The 20,459-nt window shown below is 35.4% G+C and overlaps 2 protein-coding genes and 1 pseudogene across 2 annotated transcripts in view; 1 reads left to right on the top strand and 2 right to left on the bottom strand.

The window, feature by feature from the left end:
* Nucleotides 1-2,558, bottom strand: part of CAPS2 (calcyphosine 2) — a 57,219-nt gene extending 54,661 nt beyond the window's left edge. The window contains exon 1 of the mRNA XM_003783406.2: nt 2,510-2,558. The gene's annotated coding sequence lies outside the window, so the exon portion shown is untranslated. The remainder of the gene's footprint in view (nt 1-2,509) is intronic.
* A 2,190-nt stretch (nt 2,559-4,748) lies between these two features.
* Nucleotides 4,749-20,459, top strand: part of GLIPR1L1 (GLIPR1 like 1) — a 20,038-nt gene continuing 4,327 nt past the window's right edge. The window contains exons 1-5 of the mRNA XM_023509244.1: nt 4,749-4,761; nt 6,426-6,619; nt 9,496-9,741; nt 12,018-12,115; nt 16,268-16,356. Coding sequence (XP_023365012.1) covers nt 4,749-4,761; nt 6,426-6,619; nt 9,496-9,741; nt 12,018-12,115; nt 16,268-16,356 — 640 coding nt within the window. The remainder of the gene's footprint in view (nt 4,762-6,425; nt 6,620-9,495; nt 9,742-12,017; nt 12,116-16,267; nt 16,357-20,459) is intronic.
* Nucleotides 17,364-18,680, bottom strand: LOC105888475 (annotated as a pseudogene).

Below are 20,459 nucleotides of genomic sequence, written 5' to 3'. Positions count from 1 at the left end.
TTAAGCTTAAGAATTTCATCTCTCTGAGGCAATGTTTCTAATATGTAAAGTGAATTTAATGTCAGCACTTTTCTTATCCTGCTGAAATAATGTAACAACCAACAAATGGTAGTCATCGTCATTATTAAAAGGTATTTTTATTTCATTCCCCCCAATGAAAACTTTTTACCTGAAAGATACCCCAGTTCCTTACTAATTGATGTACAGAGTGTTTCTTCATTTCATCTGCAGACCACCCCTCCCCTCAAACTCTTGCCTTCAGTCTGGAATTCAACTCTAAGAATCAAGAAGAGAAGTGAACCAACTAACAGTAGACCTAGTCTGAAAATATTACATATCATGATATTTGAAAATACTACTATAGTTCCATAAACAGCTGTCTTTTCAGAGCCATTTTTCATAAGGAAATAACTGTTTTGAAAGTTGCTACCGGTTTGTTTGGGGATTTGTTTGTTTTGGAGATTGGGTTGTTATTTGATTAATCGTAGGAGTTACTATGTTTGCCACGATAATTACAGGTAATGAACCCAAGCTGAGATAGGTATGTTGAGCAATTATTACAGTGATTTTCCCCACATATCAGCCTCTCAATTATTTACAGCTTAGCAATGATTGCAGCCATTTCAAAATCACCCTACTTTACTTTAGGTCACAATAATTCATTTGCAAATAATAAAATGGCAAAAGTTAAATCCTCAAATGTCCTGGTTCTCCTGGCCCCTGTACTTTCCCAGTCATGACAGCCATCACTCTTCACTGTAATTAGCTTTTCATTTCTCTAATAAATGACCAAGACCAAAATGGATGGTATCTCCTGCCCTTAATATAGCATAGTTACTTAATAAATATTTATTTTGTCAACAAATAAATTAATGCATAGCCAAATGCATGTGTACGTTTTAGCATATTCTTAGTTTCACTTCCCTGTACGTAATGACATGATAATAAGGCCAACATTTAATTCCCTTTTCAAACAATTAGATAAGGTGTTTGAAGCACTGAACGATAGTCGTCAGTCTTTAATACAAGACTGTAACCTTACTAAGGCCAGGACTACTGGCTTTACTCACTATATCTCTCAGGACTCACAAAACCTAAAAAAGACTAAGGACTTCATAAATATTTGTTAAAGAAATGAATGCAGTCAATTCAGATGTAAGTTAATTCAGAATTTTTAGTAGAAAAATGCTTTATGCAGATATAGTAAGATTATTCAAAAGACAATGCCATCATATATGGAACACTAAAGGATTTATAGAATTAAAGCAGTCAGGCCACGGACACCCTACTTAGAAAATCTTAGGAGTTGGGCAGTGCTTCAGAAATAAAACAGCCCAGACTTCTGATTTTAAAGCTGAGCAAGCTGAGATCCAGAAAAGTGAATTTCACTTGGCCAAACTGCTTGCCAATTATTGCAGAACCTGAGTTCATAGACAGTTTTTAGACTTTCTTCCGGTATACTGTATCCTCACTGGAACAGCGGGTAGAAAAATCAGAGGGTAACTAATTAGCTGCAGAGGCCAATGAATACTAGAAACCTAAACCTGGTGCGCAAGAATCAGCATTCCAAAGAAACGGCTGTAGGCCAGTCTTTGGAACACATGCCCAGGGCTGCCCTTGTCCTAAAGCACTGAATATCCATTTGGAATATGTTGGGAGTTGGGGGTGGCAGGAGGAGCAATGAACACTTCTAAATGGCTTGTGTCCCCACTCAAACTGCTGCAAGTCATGAGATGTCATTGCATTAATAAATTATTGTCAGCTGACATCTTAGTGCTACCAAAGAGAATGGAGTCTGCTTCCCTCTTCCCCCATTTTTTAAGAATGATTATTTCCCACTGCAATTATCATCATTTCTCTCAATGCATGATATTAGTAGCTATTAATATTACTTATACCAAGTCAGAATATAACAGAAAGCACAGAATAAACTGATCTAATCCAACTCAGAAAACAAGAGAGAAGGAAAGAGATACAATTTAGTATTTAAGCTCCATGAGGGCAGCGACCAAGTCTACTGTGGATCCCAGGTGATCAGACGCAGGTCTCTGAACTGAATTTGAGGTCATTCCTAATTTTAAACAAAGCAGAGTAACCCTCCTCGCTCTCCTATCCGTTCCCCCCAAATTATACTTCAGAGCACCCACGATGTACCAAAAGGAAAGAATTTCCTACTCCCTTCTTATTATCTGGTATTTCCCCAAGGTGAGGGACACAGTGGGCAGCCAAAGGAAAGGACCTAACAAGCTGTGCAAGTTTATAGGAGGGCGCTGCCACCAGAACCTCCACAGGACAGGCTGGAGGACCATTCCGAAAAGGTCTGGACAGTCCCGGCTGCGTCTGCAAGTTGCCTGGCAACAGGCTTCTCTCCTCGCTCTTTCTCGTTTCTCGAGGGAAAAAAGGTCGTCTGACCAAGTCCCTTGCTCCTTTCACTCCACCTACCGCCTCCCCCTCCCCCTCATTGTGTCCCCCGTTCCTTCGCGTGGACGCTCAACACCCTCAGACTTACTTGCTGGAAAACCCCCAAACCGCGACACTTCTGCGCAGCCAGAGGCTCCTGGGTGCGGCTTCATGGCGCCCCTAAAGCGCGGCGCGGAGCTGGAGCGAACTCACTCATCTGTGCTTCTGGGGCGCGGGGAGAAGGACAAAGCCCGGCCCGGATCCACGAAGGATTGAATCCTATTTAATATTCCACAGAACACCTATCCCTATCTGATGCCCAGGGCTCGGACTGATATTTTGAGAGGGATAAAAATTTAAGAATATTCTGTAATATCCTCTTCAAGGAGCATGCACTTATTTAAAAACACAAAACTTAGTATATGAAATATATAGTTATAACTTTAAATATGTGTGAATATATTACATACAGATGATTTCATACATAATTACATATAATACGTGTGTGCATGTATATATGTGCATAGAATTATAATTGAAAATGATATAATGCAGAAGACAGGCCTAGAAATCAGGAAATTTCCCTTTTATTCTTCACTCTGGCAATTTATTTGGCACACACTGTCTTTGGGTAACATCTCCTCATCCGTAAAGAAGAAGAAATGGTTTGAAATATTTCTGAGGATATACACCCCTTCCTCACATACTAACTTTCCTAAATTACACAGGTGTCAGATACCCAAATAGAAGTTAGATCCTATGAAGCCTAATCCAGTTCTCTTCCCACATAATCGTATTGTTTTTCTAGTTTGCAGTAACTTTTCAAAATTAGTTCTCTGGAAAATACGTTAGTCCATTTTGCATTGCTATAAAGGGATAACTGAGGCTGGGTAATACACAGAAAAAAGAGGCTAATTTGGCTCAGGGCTTTGCATGCTGATCAAGAAGCACGGGACCATGGCACCAGCATCTGGTTCTGGCACCGGCTTCGACAAGTTTCTAATCAAGGTGGACGGTGAAGGCGTAGGCTCCTCCCACCCACAGGCAGAGCAGGAGCAAAGGAGGAAGTAGGTGGTGCCACGCACTTTTTAAAAAGCTGCTCTCTTGCTGAAATAATGAAGGGAGAACTCACTCATTATCTCAGAGAGATCACCAAGCCACTCAAGAAAGATCTGACCCTCCCCACACACCTGCCACCAGGCCCCACCTCCAAAACTCGGGATCAAATTTCAACATGAGGTTTGGAAAAGCCAAACATACAAACAATATCAAAATGTATCAAAATGTGTAGACTGGATCTGGTTTGGGAATTGAAATACAAGCACATTTTTAAAGTATAAAAATAGTGGATTCAATTGGTATATTGTAATCACTCTATTTCTCCATTTTACTTTATAAAATGCATCCACACATAGAGAGAAAAACAAATGTAGAGTGTGTGTGTGTTTGTGGGGACGGGGGAAGCACACAATAGTAAATAAAAAACTAAACTTTAACTGTTAAAAATTTATCAGTGACTGTAAAAAAAAAATCTGGTGACAGATTAACCTTGGCCATTCCATAAATAGATATACAAGATAATAACATTAGGACATGTCCTTGTCTATTCCTGATACTTAGCCTTTGTATACTAAATTGTTTCAGTGTTCTGAATATAACTGTCTAAGCCATTGGGACCATGATCCAAAAAAATACACTTATTCAATTCAGGCATTTTGTTAAAACATCTGTTTAAGAGTAATAATTGTGTGTTCACTGTATGTATAATAATTTTTTGCTAATTTTAAATTCATTATGAAATTTCTGTCCTTGTTAGAACCAGTTAATTTCTTTATACACTAAATAAATCTACATTAGCTAGATGTTTAACTTTCATTACTTTGCAGATCCAAAACGTTGTACTTGAAGCTCAACTTTTACTTTAAGTTTTCATTTACTTTTTCATTCATTCATGTATTCAATAAACATCCACTGAACACCTACTATCTGCCAATATACCCAATGTTAGGAAAGATAAAACTTACAAACTGACCCAGTATTGCTTTTTAAGTTATTGAATGAAAAATATTTATTTATTTTTACACAAGCAAGATTATTTTATTAATATTAATATTGCAGATGAGATTCTGTGCATATTTAGTATTTCATATTGATGTAATTTTCTTATTTCAAATTGATATGTAAAGTTTAGATTACATTGTTTTCAATTCTAAGGTAAGGTTCAAGTTGTAGTTGAGTCCTTCACCCAGGAGTTGTACCGAAACACTCTCACATTGTGCATATTAGGTGAGATCCTGCCACTCGCCCTCCCTCCTCCCTCAAAAATATGTATTGAGCCTCTTGCATATATGTATGTAACAGGTAAGATGTAGTTTCTGCTCTCAAGAGGCTTATAATTGTATGCAATTTTATTAGAAAATTAAAGAGCATTCATTTTTTATTCATTCATTCAATAGATTTTATTGAGGGTCTACAAGTTTAGTACCTGTTCAAGGTGCATGCTGATGTAGAGTGATCAAGGAAGATTGCAATGAAGGGAGTTGTGCAAGAGCATCGCACGGGAAATGAACAGCAAGTACAGAAGGGCTGAGACGAGAGCATCCTTGTTAAACAGACAGATGCAGCTGAAGCAGAGTGAGGTAAGAGAGAAAGCAAGGAAGGAGCCAGAGAGCTAGGCATGGTTAGATTATGTAGTGCCTTGTGGGCCATACTCAGGACTTCACATTTCATATTGTGACTCCCACAATCAAGTGAGCCAATTCCTTAAAATCTCTATCTCCCTACCCCCATATATATCTATTTCTTTCTGTATATGTATATATCCCTTCAAGTACTTCTATGTAGAGACATATATACATGTGGTATATATACATGTACATAAGTCTATGTCTGTATGTACATTGGGGTATGGAATATCAGAAGCTAGTTTGAGCTGTGTGTGAGGTACTAAAGTAGCACACACAGCTTTTCCTAGGAAAATTTCCATTAAGATACTGGATTTGCCCCATTTTATAATCTAATTTTCTGCTTTTTATTAAAAAATGTTAACAGTTTTGCAAAATGTTTGTTTGTTTTCTTTTTAGTAGCAAGGTCAATTGACATGACAGAGTGTTTTGTAGATGTAAATATATGTTCACTTGAATTAAATGGCACTGTGTAAAAACACAAATGATTAACTGAAGTTACTTATTTGAACCTCAGAAATGCTGAAAAATGTCATTTAATATCATGGGAAAAAAGTGCTGGTTTCTTATTGAATAACAATATAACTGATATAATGGATTAAGTCAAATGAAGTTGATTTCTAGTGCAAGGTAGATCAAGTACGCAGTCGAATGTACCCTGTCTTCATCTTTAGCATATCATCCAAACTAACAAAAAGGAAGCTTTGGTCAAGAGGATCTGCTTTTTCCTTTTAGAGGATCTATTTTTACCTTCCAAGGTATTCAGTCTCTTTCAGATGAAAAAATAGCAGCAAATTGTTAAATGTTTAACCAGTTAATAATTTTAGTGCATAGCATGTAACTTAGTATATGATTTACCTATTCTTTTTTTTTTTTTATTTAACTATTCTTATCTTTTTCCAACCTCTGAGGAAAGGGGCAATATGGTGCTGCCATTTACTTAAAATATATATAAAATGTATTAAGAATAGCTACACACAGAAGTTGGCTCTATGCAACTAATCTGTAGTGCTTTGCACAGGCCTGCCCCATCGTTAACGGCTGTTCCTGTTCCTTACCTAACCCTGTGTCACCCGTGTGTTGCAATCTGGATTACCCTCCAGGCACCCTCTGCCTTAACTACAGATTGGATCCGAGAAAACGGTTTGGACGGTTCAAACTCCCTGCACCAGAGGGCGACTAAGGGTTTTCCCCTGTAGCCGAGGGCTTTGTAGCCCCTGGCAGCCCTGCCCCCCCTAGGCCCAGCTCTCCCAGGCTGGTCTCCAGTCCGCGCTGGAGGGCAGCACCAGGGCAGGCGTGCACCCAGAGGCCCAGGGCAGCCGTTACTGGTTACTCCGTCAGGGAATCCTGGGCATCCTCCCGTGGCTGTCAAGATGGAATTTAGTTGCTTATGGACCTTAGGTCTGTTTCTGATGGCCAGTAAATCTTCCGCACTCCCATCCATCACAGACACCACATTTATAAACGAGTGTGTGGATGCCCACAACAGCTTGAGGCGCCAAGTCAGCCCTCCTGCGGCCGACATGAAATTCATGGTGAGAAAGAACGGGCTGGGTTCTTCCAGGTCAGGTTCATCCTGAAGTATTTGGGCGATATATTCCGCAGATTTATTGTAGTTTACTTAGTTTGGACTTTATACATGCAGTGGGTTTTTGTTGTTGTTGTTGTTGTCGTCGTTGTTTTTGGGGTTTTTTTTTTTTTTGGTTTTTTTTTTTGAGACAGACTCTGTCACCTGTCCAGAGTGCCAGGTCAGCCTAGCTCACAGCAATCTCAAATTCCTGGACTCAATGATCCTCCTGCCTCAGCCTTCCAAATAGCGGAGACAACAGGCACCTGCCACAATGCCCCCCTAATTTTTCTATTTTCAATAGAGGTTCTATTTCACTCTTGCTCAGGCTGCTCTCTAACTCCTGCTCTCTAACTCCTGAGCTGGAGAGATCCTCCTGCCTTGGCCTCCCGGAGTGCTGGAATTATAGGAGTGAGCCACAGCACAAGCCTATCCATGCAGGGGGGTGTTTTTGTTTGTTTTTTGCAGTTTTTGGCCAGGGCTGGGTTTGAACCCACCACCTCCGGCATATGGGGCCAGCACCCTACCCTTTTGAGCCACAGGCGCCTCCCATTTTGTTGGTTTGTTTACAGAAATCACCCTCTGAGCTGTCTGGAGGAAAATCTGAAGCTGCTCCTTGACTAGGACTTAGTCTCTTGGCCAGGGGTCAAGGCAGGTGTGGTATGGAAGGGGCTGTGTTTGGAAGTTACTTGGTTTTCACCTCTAAGGTATTTTATGTAATTCACCCTGGTTTTTTGTTTTGCCCCACTTTTTAGCGGGTACTACTCATCCCATACAACCAAAATACTTGATAGAAAAGAAGTAGCACAGGGATGGAGATCCTCTTATTTGCATACCTATTTTTAAATCATATGAACCCAAGGAAAAAACTACCATGTATAATTTTCATTTGAAAAAAAAATAGCTCTAAGGATGCAAATAAGGAAATCAGCACTTGAACAATACCAGATGGTCACGCTCATAAAATGTAATAACTCTGAAATTTAATTCTAAAAACATTGAACTGGTTGTATCTTTTGTAGACCTCCATCATATAGTCAGTAAGACATAAGTAAGTACTCCATTAAAAGTCTAAAGATGAAGAACATTGGATTACTAAAATAATCTGCAGAAATTACCAGTTTTTAACAACTTCTGAGTGAATTGGACTTCTGGATATTTCCCTTGCATTAGAACTTTTTCTTGCTTGTAAATGTGATATTATGAACAAAAGTGTTGATATTAGTCTATTTTATATATTAGGTAGCTATAGATACATCGTAATTAATGTCTATTCCAGTTTTTGTCCTTTCTATCCAACAGAAAAAAAAATGGAAGTAATTATAAAATTACAACTCAGGCACTAAAATAAGTTCAAAATAGCACAGGAAGTGTATGGGAAAATGATACTTTGAGAGGGAGGTAGTTTCAAAAAGGTTTGATAAGTAAAACAAAAATAAACTGATATCTTTAATGCAGAATGTTAAAATATTTAAATATATAATGACTAACTTATAAATGCTAGTATTAATAGTGATATCAGTTATATCTCTTAAAAGAAGTTCATTATATATAGTATGATAAAAAGAGTAAATGTGGGATTAAATATACATGTTCTTCATATTTCTTTCATAACATCGACTATTTAAAATAAACGTAATACCAATGTATTTTGGAGTTTATAATGATGAAGAAGCAAAAGGCAGTATAGCCAAAGCACAAAGAATGAAGTGGAGGTAAATAGAAGTATTCTGTTAAAGGTTCCTTACACTCCTTGTTAACAGTTACCATAATATTTCCAGGTAGACCATGACAAGTTAATTATGAATATTTTCACGTCTAGAGTAAGCGTGCCCAACCACAGTCCACATGTAGCCCAGGATGGCTATGAATGCAGCCCAACTCAAAATCATAAACTTAATTAAAACATTATGAGATTTTTTTGTGATTGTTTTGGTGGAACTTGATTGCACAGTTCTCAGATGTGAACTTTGTAGATGACAATGTCATGTCACAATGTTATGTAAGGTAAACATATGTATGTTCCTGTTATGGTACACATACGTGGCTTCAGTTTTACCACAGTGGGCAGCTTTCTTGTGTTACCTTCCAAGCCAATCAGTGAAGCCATCAGACATTGTATGTGTTGGCAGTCACACAGCAAGGCAGAGATTATCAATAGTATTTTAACCTACCATTGCAACGTTAGGCATTTAATATTATTTAGACATAAGGTAAGTATTCTTATTTGGTTATTAAGGGTATTTACATGCTTTGGTGGTGGTTCATACGCCTGTAGCACTTAGTCCCTTATCTATCATTATATTTTAACCCTAGCAAGGCCTTCTACAATGTCTCAAAAGAAAATAGACCCCCCAAAAAGAAAAATGACAAATGAAGGAAGATTGTTCAATGAAAAGTGGACAGAGAACTACTTTTTTGTTAAGGCAAATAAATAGTAAGGCACTCTGCTTAATCTAAAGGATTTTTGTGCAAGCCACATACAGAAGGATGAAACTGGATGCCATCCATTAACTCAAGATGGACCGAAGAATTAAATGTAAGACCTGAAACCATAAAAGTCTTAGGAAATAACCTAGGAAAAACACTTGTTTTCGCAAAATCTGACCCCACAGGTAAGCAAAAAATTCCTCACATAATCTGCATGTGCCGACAGGCCACACGTTGGACTAGAACTGAAAAAAAAAAAAAAAAAAGACTAACTGTGAACATTATAAATACCAAAAGAAAACTATATTTTATTAAAATAACAAATCTAAGTGAAGTGTAATTGATTACAGTTATTATAGTAATTTAATGTAAATAAATACGCACAATTAAATTTAAATTATTTTTATCTTTCAGGGCTGGGACAAAAATTTAGCAAAGACAGCAAGTGCATGGGCACACAAGTGCAAAATAGCACATAATGACTGTTTAGACGTAGCAAATGGATGTCACGCAGGTTTTGCATTTGTCGGAGAAAATTTATGGACAGGTGGAGAAGGCGGTTTTTCACCACACGTTGCCGTTAATAGTTGGTACAATGAAACTGCATTTTATAATTTTGAGACTCTGTCATGTTCCAAAGTTTGTGGACATTATACACAGGTAAATCTTTGATATCTTATGAATTGGTTCTTATTTGTGCTCACTTCCATCACAAGACAAATTTTTTTTGGTATTTTCTTCTGAGTTTCCTTTTAGTCTCAAAAAAGTTCATCTTTATTTAGGAGATATTTTTACCAGGAATAGAATTCTATATAGTGAGTTTGTTTTTCTGAACATGAAAAGCTTTCTCCACTGTCATCTTACTTGCATTGCTTCCAACAAAAAGTATTTTATTCTGTAACCGTATTATTTAATCCTTCGTATGAAAAGTGTCTTTTTTTTAACTTACTGCTTTAAATATTTTCCTTTACCATAGATCTGGAGGAATTTGATAACAATTTACCATATAGTTTTCTTCCTGGCGTTCTTGGAGTTCTAATTCTGTAATTAAGCCAAATTCACTATTGTTTCTCGAAATAGTTCTTTCTTTTTTTTTCTATTTTTTCTTCCTGGAGTCTAGTCACCTATGCAAAAAGCCACTTGAAGTTGTTCCACAGTTAATTGATACTCTTGACTCTACGTCTTGAATTTTTTCTCTATGTGATTAATTTCAGGTACATTTATTGCTATGCCCTTAAGTTCACTCTTCTTCTATAATATTTATTGATTTGTGGGTTTTGTAAATTATCTTCAATGAATGTACCTAGTATGCTTGATCTTTTGTCTTGCTTTTTAAGCATATAGAATACAGTTATAATGATTATTTTAATATTTTAAGCATCAGCGGCAGCTCTGGATTAGTTTTAATGGATTGATTTTTTACTTCATTATGAATCAAATTTTTCTGCCTTTTATCGTGTTGAGTAAATTTTATTATACTCCCAACATTGTAACTCTTGTCTTTTTGAGTGCTAGATTTATTTGTGTACCTATAAATATACTTGATTTGTCTTCTGGGGGATAGTTAAGTTACCCGAAATTTATTTGATCCTTTTGTTGTCTGCTTATAGTTAAAATATATGAAGCAGAAGGAAAGCTGTGTTTAGGATAGCGTCAATACAGAGGCAAGATTATTCCTCATACTCTACCCAGTGCCTTAATAATTATGAAGTTTTCCAGTTTAGAGACTCCTGGCTTTGCGTAAACCTTGGTATTGTTTTCTCTAGTTCTTTATATTTTTATTTAATAACTTTGATTTTCGTAGTATGTTTCCTTTAGTTCTGATTGATAGGTGACTCTTCCCCAAGCCCAGACTATTTTGTTCACATGCATGCTATGACATGTACTCTGTGAGCAGGTGCTGAGGGCCTTCTGCAGATGTCACAGTGTGTCACTGTACAATTCTCACCTCTTCAGTACTCTTCCCTCGAACGTCTGCCTTCTTGCAGAGCTCCTTGCTCACATCTCAGTTTACTGTGCTTTTCATTGCACATTGTTGCCTCCCAGGCAACCAAAGAGCCATTAAAATGTTTTGCAAAATTATTGATTCTGGCTATAAGAAGGCCATTGAAAAAAGTGACTAATACACACTTTAGTTTAATACATTTTGCTAATAGAAGCATAAAATAAATGAGTTCAGAAAATGTGGTGTCAAAATCTATTCTTTATCAAATTTTCTTGGATTATTTTTTAGATGGGGAAAAAGCAGTATTTTTTCTTTGTTCTTTTGGAAAAAGAAGAAAAATTTATTCTAAATCATTATCACAAAGGACTTCTCATGTTCTTCACCTCTTTATAGCTCTCCTGTGGCTAGTTTTTCATTGGAGTCATCTTCCTTTTGAATAACTTTACTATTCTTTATAACTAAATTAAAATATTTACCATCCTTATGGAATGCATTTTTTAAAATCATCTCAATATGTTCTTAATTCTTACCTGTCTCTTGTAACTTGAGAAAGGTGAGAATATGGCTAATACCAAAAATTTAAAATGTAAAATGTTATCATAAATTTTGTAGAACTTTTCTGAGAAAAACAAAAGTAAATTATTGTCTTTATTTGTAGTATTACTTTGATATTGTTAGTATGATAAGGCCATAGAGAGAATTAAAATATATTTCACAAATCACCTAGAAATAAATTATAATTTTGGCTATATTGTATACTATGTTTTGGCTTTGTATTATATCTTCTTTTGATTTATAAGAATTTTCAGTTATGAAAAACTAGCTAAGTAGCCCTCATGAAAATAGCATTAAAATAATCATTTTAAACCAAATATTAGAAATTACACAAAATTGCAATAAATATTTATGTATTTTTTGTTAATATGACAAAGATTATGCTATACCAACGTTAATATACATAGACTCGTTTTGCATATTATATTCCTTATAGGTAGTGTGGGCCAATACATACAAAATTGGTTGCGCAGTCGCCAAGTGTCCTAACCTTGGAGGTTCAACTGTAGTATTTATATGCAACTATGGACCTACGTAAGTTATTTTTCTTTCAAAAACATTTTAAACTGAAATTAACATTAATGATGGTTTCTAAGAACAGGCTCTTATGCTAGACACAAACTAATTTTTGATAAGTCTCCCTTATACAATGCTAATAAAATGAAAAATGTGAAAATAGAAGAAGTGATAGAATATCGTCTTGTGTAAAGAAGAGCTATATCTGACATAAAATATCTAAACTTTAGAATGAAAAAGACGGAGACTGTTAAGTAAACAAAGAGATAAACATTACGTAATATCTAAATATTTAAACACAAAATAGTTGGTGTTTACCTCTCTAATATAACATAAATGCAATGAAAAAATGATTAAGAATGATGGTAAAATGTATTATCTTAGTAAATGAATAATAGAAGTTTTAACTGTCTCATTGATAATTGCATATTTACATGGAAATACAGCTTATGCCTAAAAGGAGGATCCAAAAGTTAAATTCTAGGACTTTAATCCTGATGGATCTGTCTATGAAAAATATGAAATAATTAATAGCCCAACTCTTCAACAAATAACAATTTAAAAAAATTAAATGTAAAAAGATAAAAACAAAGACAAAAAGCAAACACACAGGATTGGCAAAAAGGAACTGAGATATACCAAGATTACTATAGAGAGAAATGTGTGTGTGTGTGTGTGTGTGTGTGTGTCCATATTTTCTTACACTGCTTCTCAGAAGCAAAAAAAAGATAACTACACAACCTCAAAGCCTGGGGCAGAATATAATTTTTATAAATACAAGATAAATTGCAGAACTGCTGACACTTACTTATTACCATTGTTTCTCTCAACAAGACTAATCACTGAATCTGAAGAAGAAAGACAAAAATAATTAATAGCAGATTAAGACTCATGTTGCAGTAAAACACCATGTTGCTTTGAATAAGACAGATTTGGGGGTTGAAACAAATCATGTACATAGCCCATTTCTTATAGGCCTTTCAGAAACATAAAAGAATATTGTTTTGTCACTCCTGGCTAAGTGATTGGGGCCAACACACCCTACCAACAGAAACAACAACCAAGAAAAGAAAACATGCACAATATATAAAGCATCTGTTTTGAAGAAACGAGTTATCATACAACAAAGGGCTGTGATCTCCGAGAAACAGGAAAAACAAAGTTAGCCCTGTAATTGCTTCAATGTCCTCACTGAGAGAGTTTGCAGGCCATGGCATGGACAGGGAACTAAGGCAGAGGCTGACAGACTCCCTGAGTTGAAGAAATGAGCTAAGAGTTGAGGAAAACCTATACAGTTCAAGTTCATGTAAGAAAAATTTCTGGCTCTCACACAGGCAGTAGAACATGACTGCTTTGGACCCGCCTAACAATTCATAAATTGAAATCTGAAAAGATTAAAATGTTCCCATGTAACTTAACTGCATTCAAAAAAACAACACCCTCAAGTAGAATTATAGAAATGTGTAATAGTGAGCTCCTAACATTTACAACGTCTTACATCTAATCAGATACTATCAGGCACGCAAAGAAGCAGAAAAATAAGACTTATAATTAGGAGGATAATCAATTGCTTGAAACTGATGCAGAACTGACACATAATAGTATGAGAAAGGCATTAAAATAGTTATATTCAATGTTTTCAAAAGTTAAGCAGAGATATTAAAGATATTAAAAACAGATCTACAGTATTCGAGGTTTTTTTAATTGAGTTTATTTGCAGATTAGACATACCACAATAAGAGATTAGCAAATTAAAAAGTATAACAATAAAAAGTATCCAAATGGAATCCACAGAGGAAAAAGGAATACAAAAAGGATAAAAAGTGCATTAGTTAGTTGTGAAAACAAGAGTAGTGGAAATTTATTTCCTGAAAGGGGTTTGGGATAGAAAAATGCTTCAATAAATATGGCCCCTAACTTTCCAAACTTAATGAAAATTATAAACTCACAGATCCAAGGAGCTTACCAAATCCCAACCCCAAAATAACAGATGTGTAGATGTGGAGAGAAAGGAACTCTTATAGATACACCGTTGGCAGGACTACAAACTAGTACAACCTCTAAGAAAAATCATATGGCGATACCTCAAGGAACATAAAGTGGACTTGCCATTTGACTCAGCAACCTCACTGCTGGGTATATATCCAAAGGGGAAAAGGTCATTTTATAAAAAGGACACTTGCACTTGTATGATATAGCTGCACAGTTCACAATCACAAATACAGAAACAATCCAAGTGCCCTCCAGTACATGAATGGATTAATAAAATGTGGTATATGCATACTGTGGAGTATTTACTCAGCCATTAAGAATGGAGGTTTAGCATCTTTTGTGACAACCTAGATGGAACTGTAAACCAGTTTCTAAGTGAAACTTCACAGAATGGAAAAACAAACGCATGTGCTCAAACCAGGTTGGCACAGATTGACCCACACCAAAGTGCACCTATGAAAGTGAATCTCAGTGAAAGATTAACATTTTTAAGATGCCATTTTTTTCTGAATTGATTTAATTCAGTAAAATCCCAATAAAAACCCCAGCAGGATTTAATTGTAGAAATTGATAAACTGACCAGAAAATTCCCATAGAAATTTAAAGGACTTAGAATAGTCAAAACAACCTGACAAAGAACAAACTTGAAGGGCTAATACTACATTATGTTCATTTTTTTCAAGAATTAATAAAACAAACAAACAAAAAAGAATTAATAAAACCACTGAATAATCACAACATTGTCATATTGGTGTAAAGGTAGACAAATAGATAAGTGGAACAGAAAGCAGAGTCCAGCGATACATCCACGTGTTTAACCACATACATTGCACTGATTTTCACAAATGCACAAAGACAATGCAGTGCAAAAATATTTTTCAACAAATGGTACTGTAATAATCATATGGGAAAAAATAACTTAGATCTGCACTATAAGCAAAAGCTAACGAGAAATGAATCCATTTCAAAGACCTAAGTGTAAAACCTAAAACCATAAAAAACTTTAGAAGGAAACATTAACAAAAATGCTTGTGACCTTTAGGTAGCCACAGATTTTTTTAACTACCATACCAAAATCACGATACATAAAAGAACAAATGGATAAATTATATGTCACTAAAAGTGAAAATAACTTGTATTCAAATACACTGCTCTGAAAATGAAAATTCAAGCCACATACTCAAAGAAAGCCTACAAAACATATCAAATAAAAGACTTATACTGAAAATATAGAAAGAACTCTCACAACTCACCACTACGAAAATGTCAAACTTAATCTTAATAATTGCCACAAAAACAACAAGGAAGATACATGAACGGCCAATAAGCGCATGAAGAAACGCTCAACATCATTAGTCATTAGGGAAATACAAACTAAAGCTATAATTAATTCCACTACACAATGATTAGAATGGCTAGACAATAGGATTTTATGTGCCAAAAATAATGTGAAGGACCTGGAATTCTCACACTGTTCTATCTGTGCCCATGTAAAAACTTATGCATGAACGCTCGAAATATTCACAGCAACTTTATTTGTAGTAACCAAAAACTCAAACAACCCATATGTCCATCAACAGATGAATGGATAAAGTAAATTTTGTCATACTCTTGTGACATATTCTTATGTCTAAGGCAATGCTACTCATATTATTATGTTTTTCTTTGCTTACTTAGAATAGTCAAAACAACCTGACAAAGAACATTTCTAAGCTTCATAGAAATGAAGAGGTTTGTTAAAATGTATTGGGTTATATTACTGAAATCCAAGCTTAATAGCTGTCAAACTTTTTGCTATATCATCAAATACAACCAGATGAAACCACTATACCGTACTTTTAACTCATTTGTAATTTCAATTTTACTTATTCCATTTACAAAACTAAGAAATAATCATTGTGTCTATGACAAAAATCTTTGTGGCTATCGTAGGAATAATTACATTAGGCTAGCATCTAATTGGTGATCTACAGAATATTCAAGAATCTAACTGCCATGTGTAAATAACAGTTTTAATAGTTTCTTTTCACAGAAGAAATGAACATAAAATTGGGACAAAGGTTATTTTTCCTTTTTAACATTCATGACTTAGTGAATGATCACGACTTGCATAAATGCATACACTAAAATAAGGAATTTAATAGTTAATTGACTAATCTATGTCTCTCTTTTTTACAGAGGAAATTATCAAAATACACCCCCTTACAAGACAGGAGAATTTTGTTCTCTATGCTCAAAACAAGAGAAATGTGTAAAGAAGCTCTGCTGTAAGCAAAAAGGAAAAAAGATAATCATAACATTCTATTGGGAGAGTAACATTGACATAAATTCATTATATTTTTAAATTTGTCTTCTCAAGTATATAATTTATGGACAATATTTGATTGCTGCTGATTATATAAATCACTTGTCATAAATCATCATATATAAACTCCAATGATCCTTCCTTTCTCCACTGATTATTTTTCCTCTCAGGCTACAGAGCAGAAAGGAACCAGTTACAAGTGAGATCCAATTGGCTCCTGCACTCAAAATAACGATTGACAGAAATGTCCTTTTTATATTTGTTTCCATTCATCTCCTTATATTAGTTATTATCAGACTAGTGGTTTCAGGGGTAATCAATGTCCAAATCAATTGTGACTTAAAACCAGCGTGTTTGTCTTCCATCATCAGCTTATTTGTGCTCAAAACCAAGGTAGTCTTGAAGAATAAATGTATAAATTTTTGGCAGAGGCCAAAATGATAAAGGTAAAGAAAGGAGATGTTTTAAAAATGTAGTAGAAAAAACAAACTGTGCCATGAAAAAAGACAGACAAAAAAGAACGCATATTAAATTATTCCACTTAGATAAAGTTCAAAACCAAGACTGGTTTGTACAGGAAAATGTGCATCCTGGGAAGTCAGGTGTGAAGATTTTAAAGCAGGAATTTATATGATTTACATCTCCCCTATTTCTTGAATAAAAATGAAAACTTGTAAAGTGTATACTTCATGGCTCAGACACCAACATGGTTTTGGCTCTAGTCCGAAATTGCTCTAGCCTTTACTTAAATGAGTGTGCAAAACTTGGAGATACAGTCTAAGAAGAAAAATCACCACACATAATATTCCCTTTCTGTAACTACTTTTGGACCTGGGATTGCTACCAGAATTCTGAAAGAAAATTTAAATGCAAGTCTACAGCTTTACTGAATCAAGTCCTCCAGTTACTACTTAGAAAACACCCATTGTTTGGGTTAACAGCATTGTTGGTAGTAAGTATTACAGAGGATTAGCCAAAGTCTCTGTGTCTAAAAACCAGTGTTAAATCAATCCCAGGATTGAGAGGGGAAAAGGGAAAGTCTAAAATCAAAATAAGTGAGATAAATGTAGAACCTTTGTCCTCTGGATCCACACTTCCTTCTGGTCTTCATCATTATAAATGTTCTCTGCCATTTGTCACACTTGCATGATACTGTGTTCCTAACGAGGACAAATCACCCAAGTTTCATGGGGATTCCAGGAGAAATCAGATGTCTCGGCAGTGTGACCATCATGAGCAAACAGCAACTCTGGTGTCCCATCTTCTGCGTCTTCTAAGAATTATTCCTCTCCAATTTTACTTACATCCCTGTCAATTCAGACTGCAGTCAGTACCACAAGAAGCCAAAATTGTCTCACTGTGAGGTTGCCAGTGAAGCTGGAATATTTTATCCTTATAAGATTCAAAGGAATGCAACTTCCATTTCAGATTTCTTAAATCCCATGAGGAAATAGTCTTGTCAGCTGATCTTGTGGCAAGAGTGAACTCACTATAAGGACTGAAAGAGAGGCCATACACTTCAGCAGCGTGAGATCAGCTGAGTGTGACTACATTTCCCAAATCATAACTGTCTGATCATCAGCATCTGACCCAAACAGAGACTCATGAAACAAATGCCAGGAAACATCTCCAACTACTGCTGTATGCCCTGTAAAGATGCTCTTTGCATCCCTCACTTTTCCTTCCTGTGCAACCACGCTGGCGGTGTGCTGACCTGAAACACTATGTTCCCACTGAGATTTGGGTTCCAAGAAAATCCATAGCCCTCATGTGGTGACCACAGAGATGCAAGTCTGGATTGCAGTCTCCCCAGAAGGGTCTAGTGTAGAAGAATGTTTTGTATAGTCAGGAACAAGACCACCACTGGATGAAGTCTTTGTTGCAGTGAAGCAAGGGTTCTGGCCTCGTTTACTTTTTCATGGTTGATCTTGATTTCTAGTTCACTATTGATTTCTAGTTCCCGGATTGATTTCTAGTTCCCACTCACGGAACCATAGATTCTCCCTCCTCACTGTGGTAGTGTGACACATCACACTGGGCACGGTCATGGGGAGCTGCACACTGTCTATCACAAGGTGGATTTGTTCACCGTGATGTGTTTGTCACCAGGGTAAGTCAATGAATGCTCGACTCTTTCTCTCTGGTTGGTTACATCTGGAAGTCAACCTGCAGTTAGGCTGGGCCCCTCCAGAGTGTTGGTCATCACCAAATCACAAAGAAAAGGGTGTTCTTTTTCCATGTTTTATACTCCTTGCTGATTACACGTTCTTCCACAGTCTGGTCAAAGCTGCTTCCTTGTTGGCCATGATAGGCAGGCTAGTCAGGGGAGAGCCCCAGGGTCTAGCATTGCAGGAAAGCTAGGCAGGCTGCAGGCTGAATTTTTTTTTTTTCTAAGAATTCTTTACTTAAATGAATGTTAAATATTAAAAAAAAATTTTTTTTCTGCATCTCATGAAATGATCCTAAGTTTTTCCCATTAACATCTTTTTGCAAACTACATCAGAGAATTTTTAATACAATGCAGCCACACTGTAAAGTTTCAAAAGATACCAAATGTTAAATGATTTAGCCCATTAATCCAACATTAAACTATTTTTTATTCCTGTGACAAATTCAATTTAGTCAAGAGGTTTTCTTTGTAAATGGATAGATTCTTGTTGGCCTACATTTTTCCTTCTTCATTTCTCCTTATATGATTTTGATTTCAAGGTTGTAGTAAACCCATAAAAAAGTTGGCATTTGAGAACATTACTTCCTTTAAAATTTTGGTCACATTTGAGATTCTGATTATTTCATTTTTACACTTGCTCTTAGCCAGAAGGCCAAGAAGTGATGATTAGTTCATTTTTGAATGTTTGAAGAACGTTCTCTATAAAACTATTTTGTGCTGATGTGCATTGTGTTATGTGTTTGCAAATTTTAATTACCCATTTAATTGTTAATGGGTATGCGATAGTCAAGTTTGGAGAAAACATTAGCAACATTTCTGGTTTATCCACATTTTAATTCTCATAGTTTTATTTGTGCTCTATTTCTAGTTATGCTCTTTTTTTTTCTGTTTTGCTGAATCTTTTTCTTTTCTAGGTTTCCACTTTTTGCCTTCACAAAATTAGAAAGGCTTAAAATTTAATAACAATAACAATGTTTAAGATAAGGACTAGAAAGAAAAACCTCGTAAAGAACAAACGAATATAAATACATTCAGAAAAGAAATCAGACGATTGCTGCATTGAAATATTAAGCAATAATAATAATAATAGTAATGCAAAGAAATTAACATTAAGATTGTCAAGTAAGAGTATATTATAGAATGCTTTGACTCTGAGGTTTAGTATGGAGTCATTAGTTAACTTTTTCTTATTATTTTTTTCCAAAGTCTCAAAAAACAGACAACTAATATTTATAAATAAAAGTAAAAGATAATTTCAGAAATCATATCATGCCAAATCTTATAGACAATAGAAAAAGAAGAAATACTTCAAAATTATTCTACTTAATCTGGATACACTGATATTAAAATTGGATAAAATACATTATTATAAAGGGGAAATTACAAACATATTTCACTTATAAATGAGGATGCAATATCCTAAACAACATATTAACCAGTTGAATTAAAAATTAATGTTTAAGTAATGTACTTTGGTCAAAATTAAATCCAATTTATGTGAGAATTAGTCACTGTTTTCTTTTCCTTTTTCTTTTCTTCTTTTCCTTTTTCTCACCCCCTTCCTCCTTCTCCTTCCCCTATGCCCCACTGTGTCATTAATTGTCATTAATTGTCCTCATATCAAAGTTGAATACATAGGAATCATACTTCTCCATTCCTGTGATGCTTCATTAAAAATAATCTGTTCTACCTCTATCCAGGCTAGTACAAATGCTGCAAAATCTCCATTTTCTTTAATGGCTGAATAATATTCCATGGTATATATATACCACAGCTTACCAATCCATTCCTGGGTTGAAGGACATTTAGGATGTTTCCACATTTTAGCAATTGTAAATTGGGCTGCAATAAACAGCCTAGTACAAATGTCTTTATAATAAAAGTTTTTTTGTTTT

The sequence above is a fragment of the Otolemur garnettii genome, unplaced genomic scaffold (assembly GCF_000181295.1).
Source record: "Otolemur garnettii isolate 467f Iridium unplaced genomic scaffold, OtoGar3 scaffold00007, whole genome shotgun sequence".
Classification (NCBI taxonomy): Eukaryota; Metazoa; Chordata; class Mammalia; order Primates; family Galagidae; genus Otolemur; species Otolemur garnettii.
This window is presented reverse-complemented; position numbering and strand designations above follow the sequence as displayed.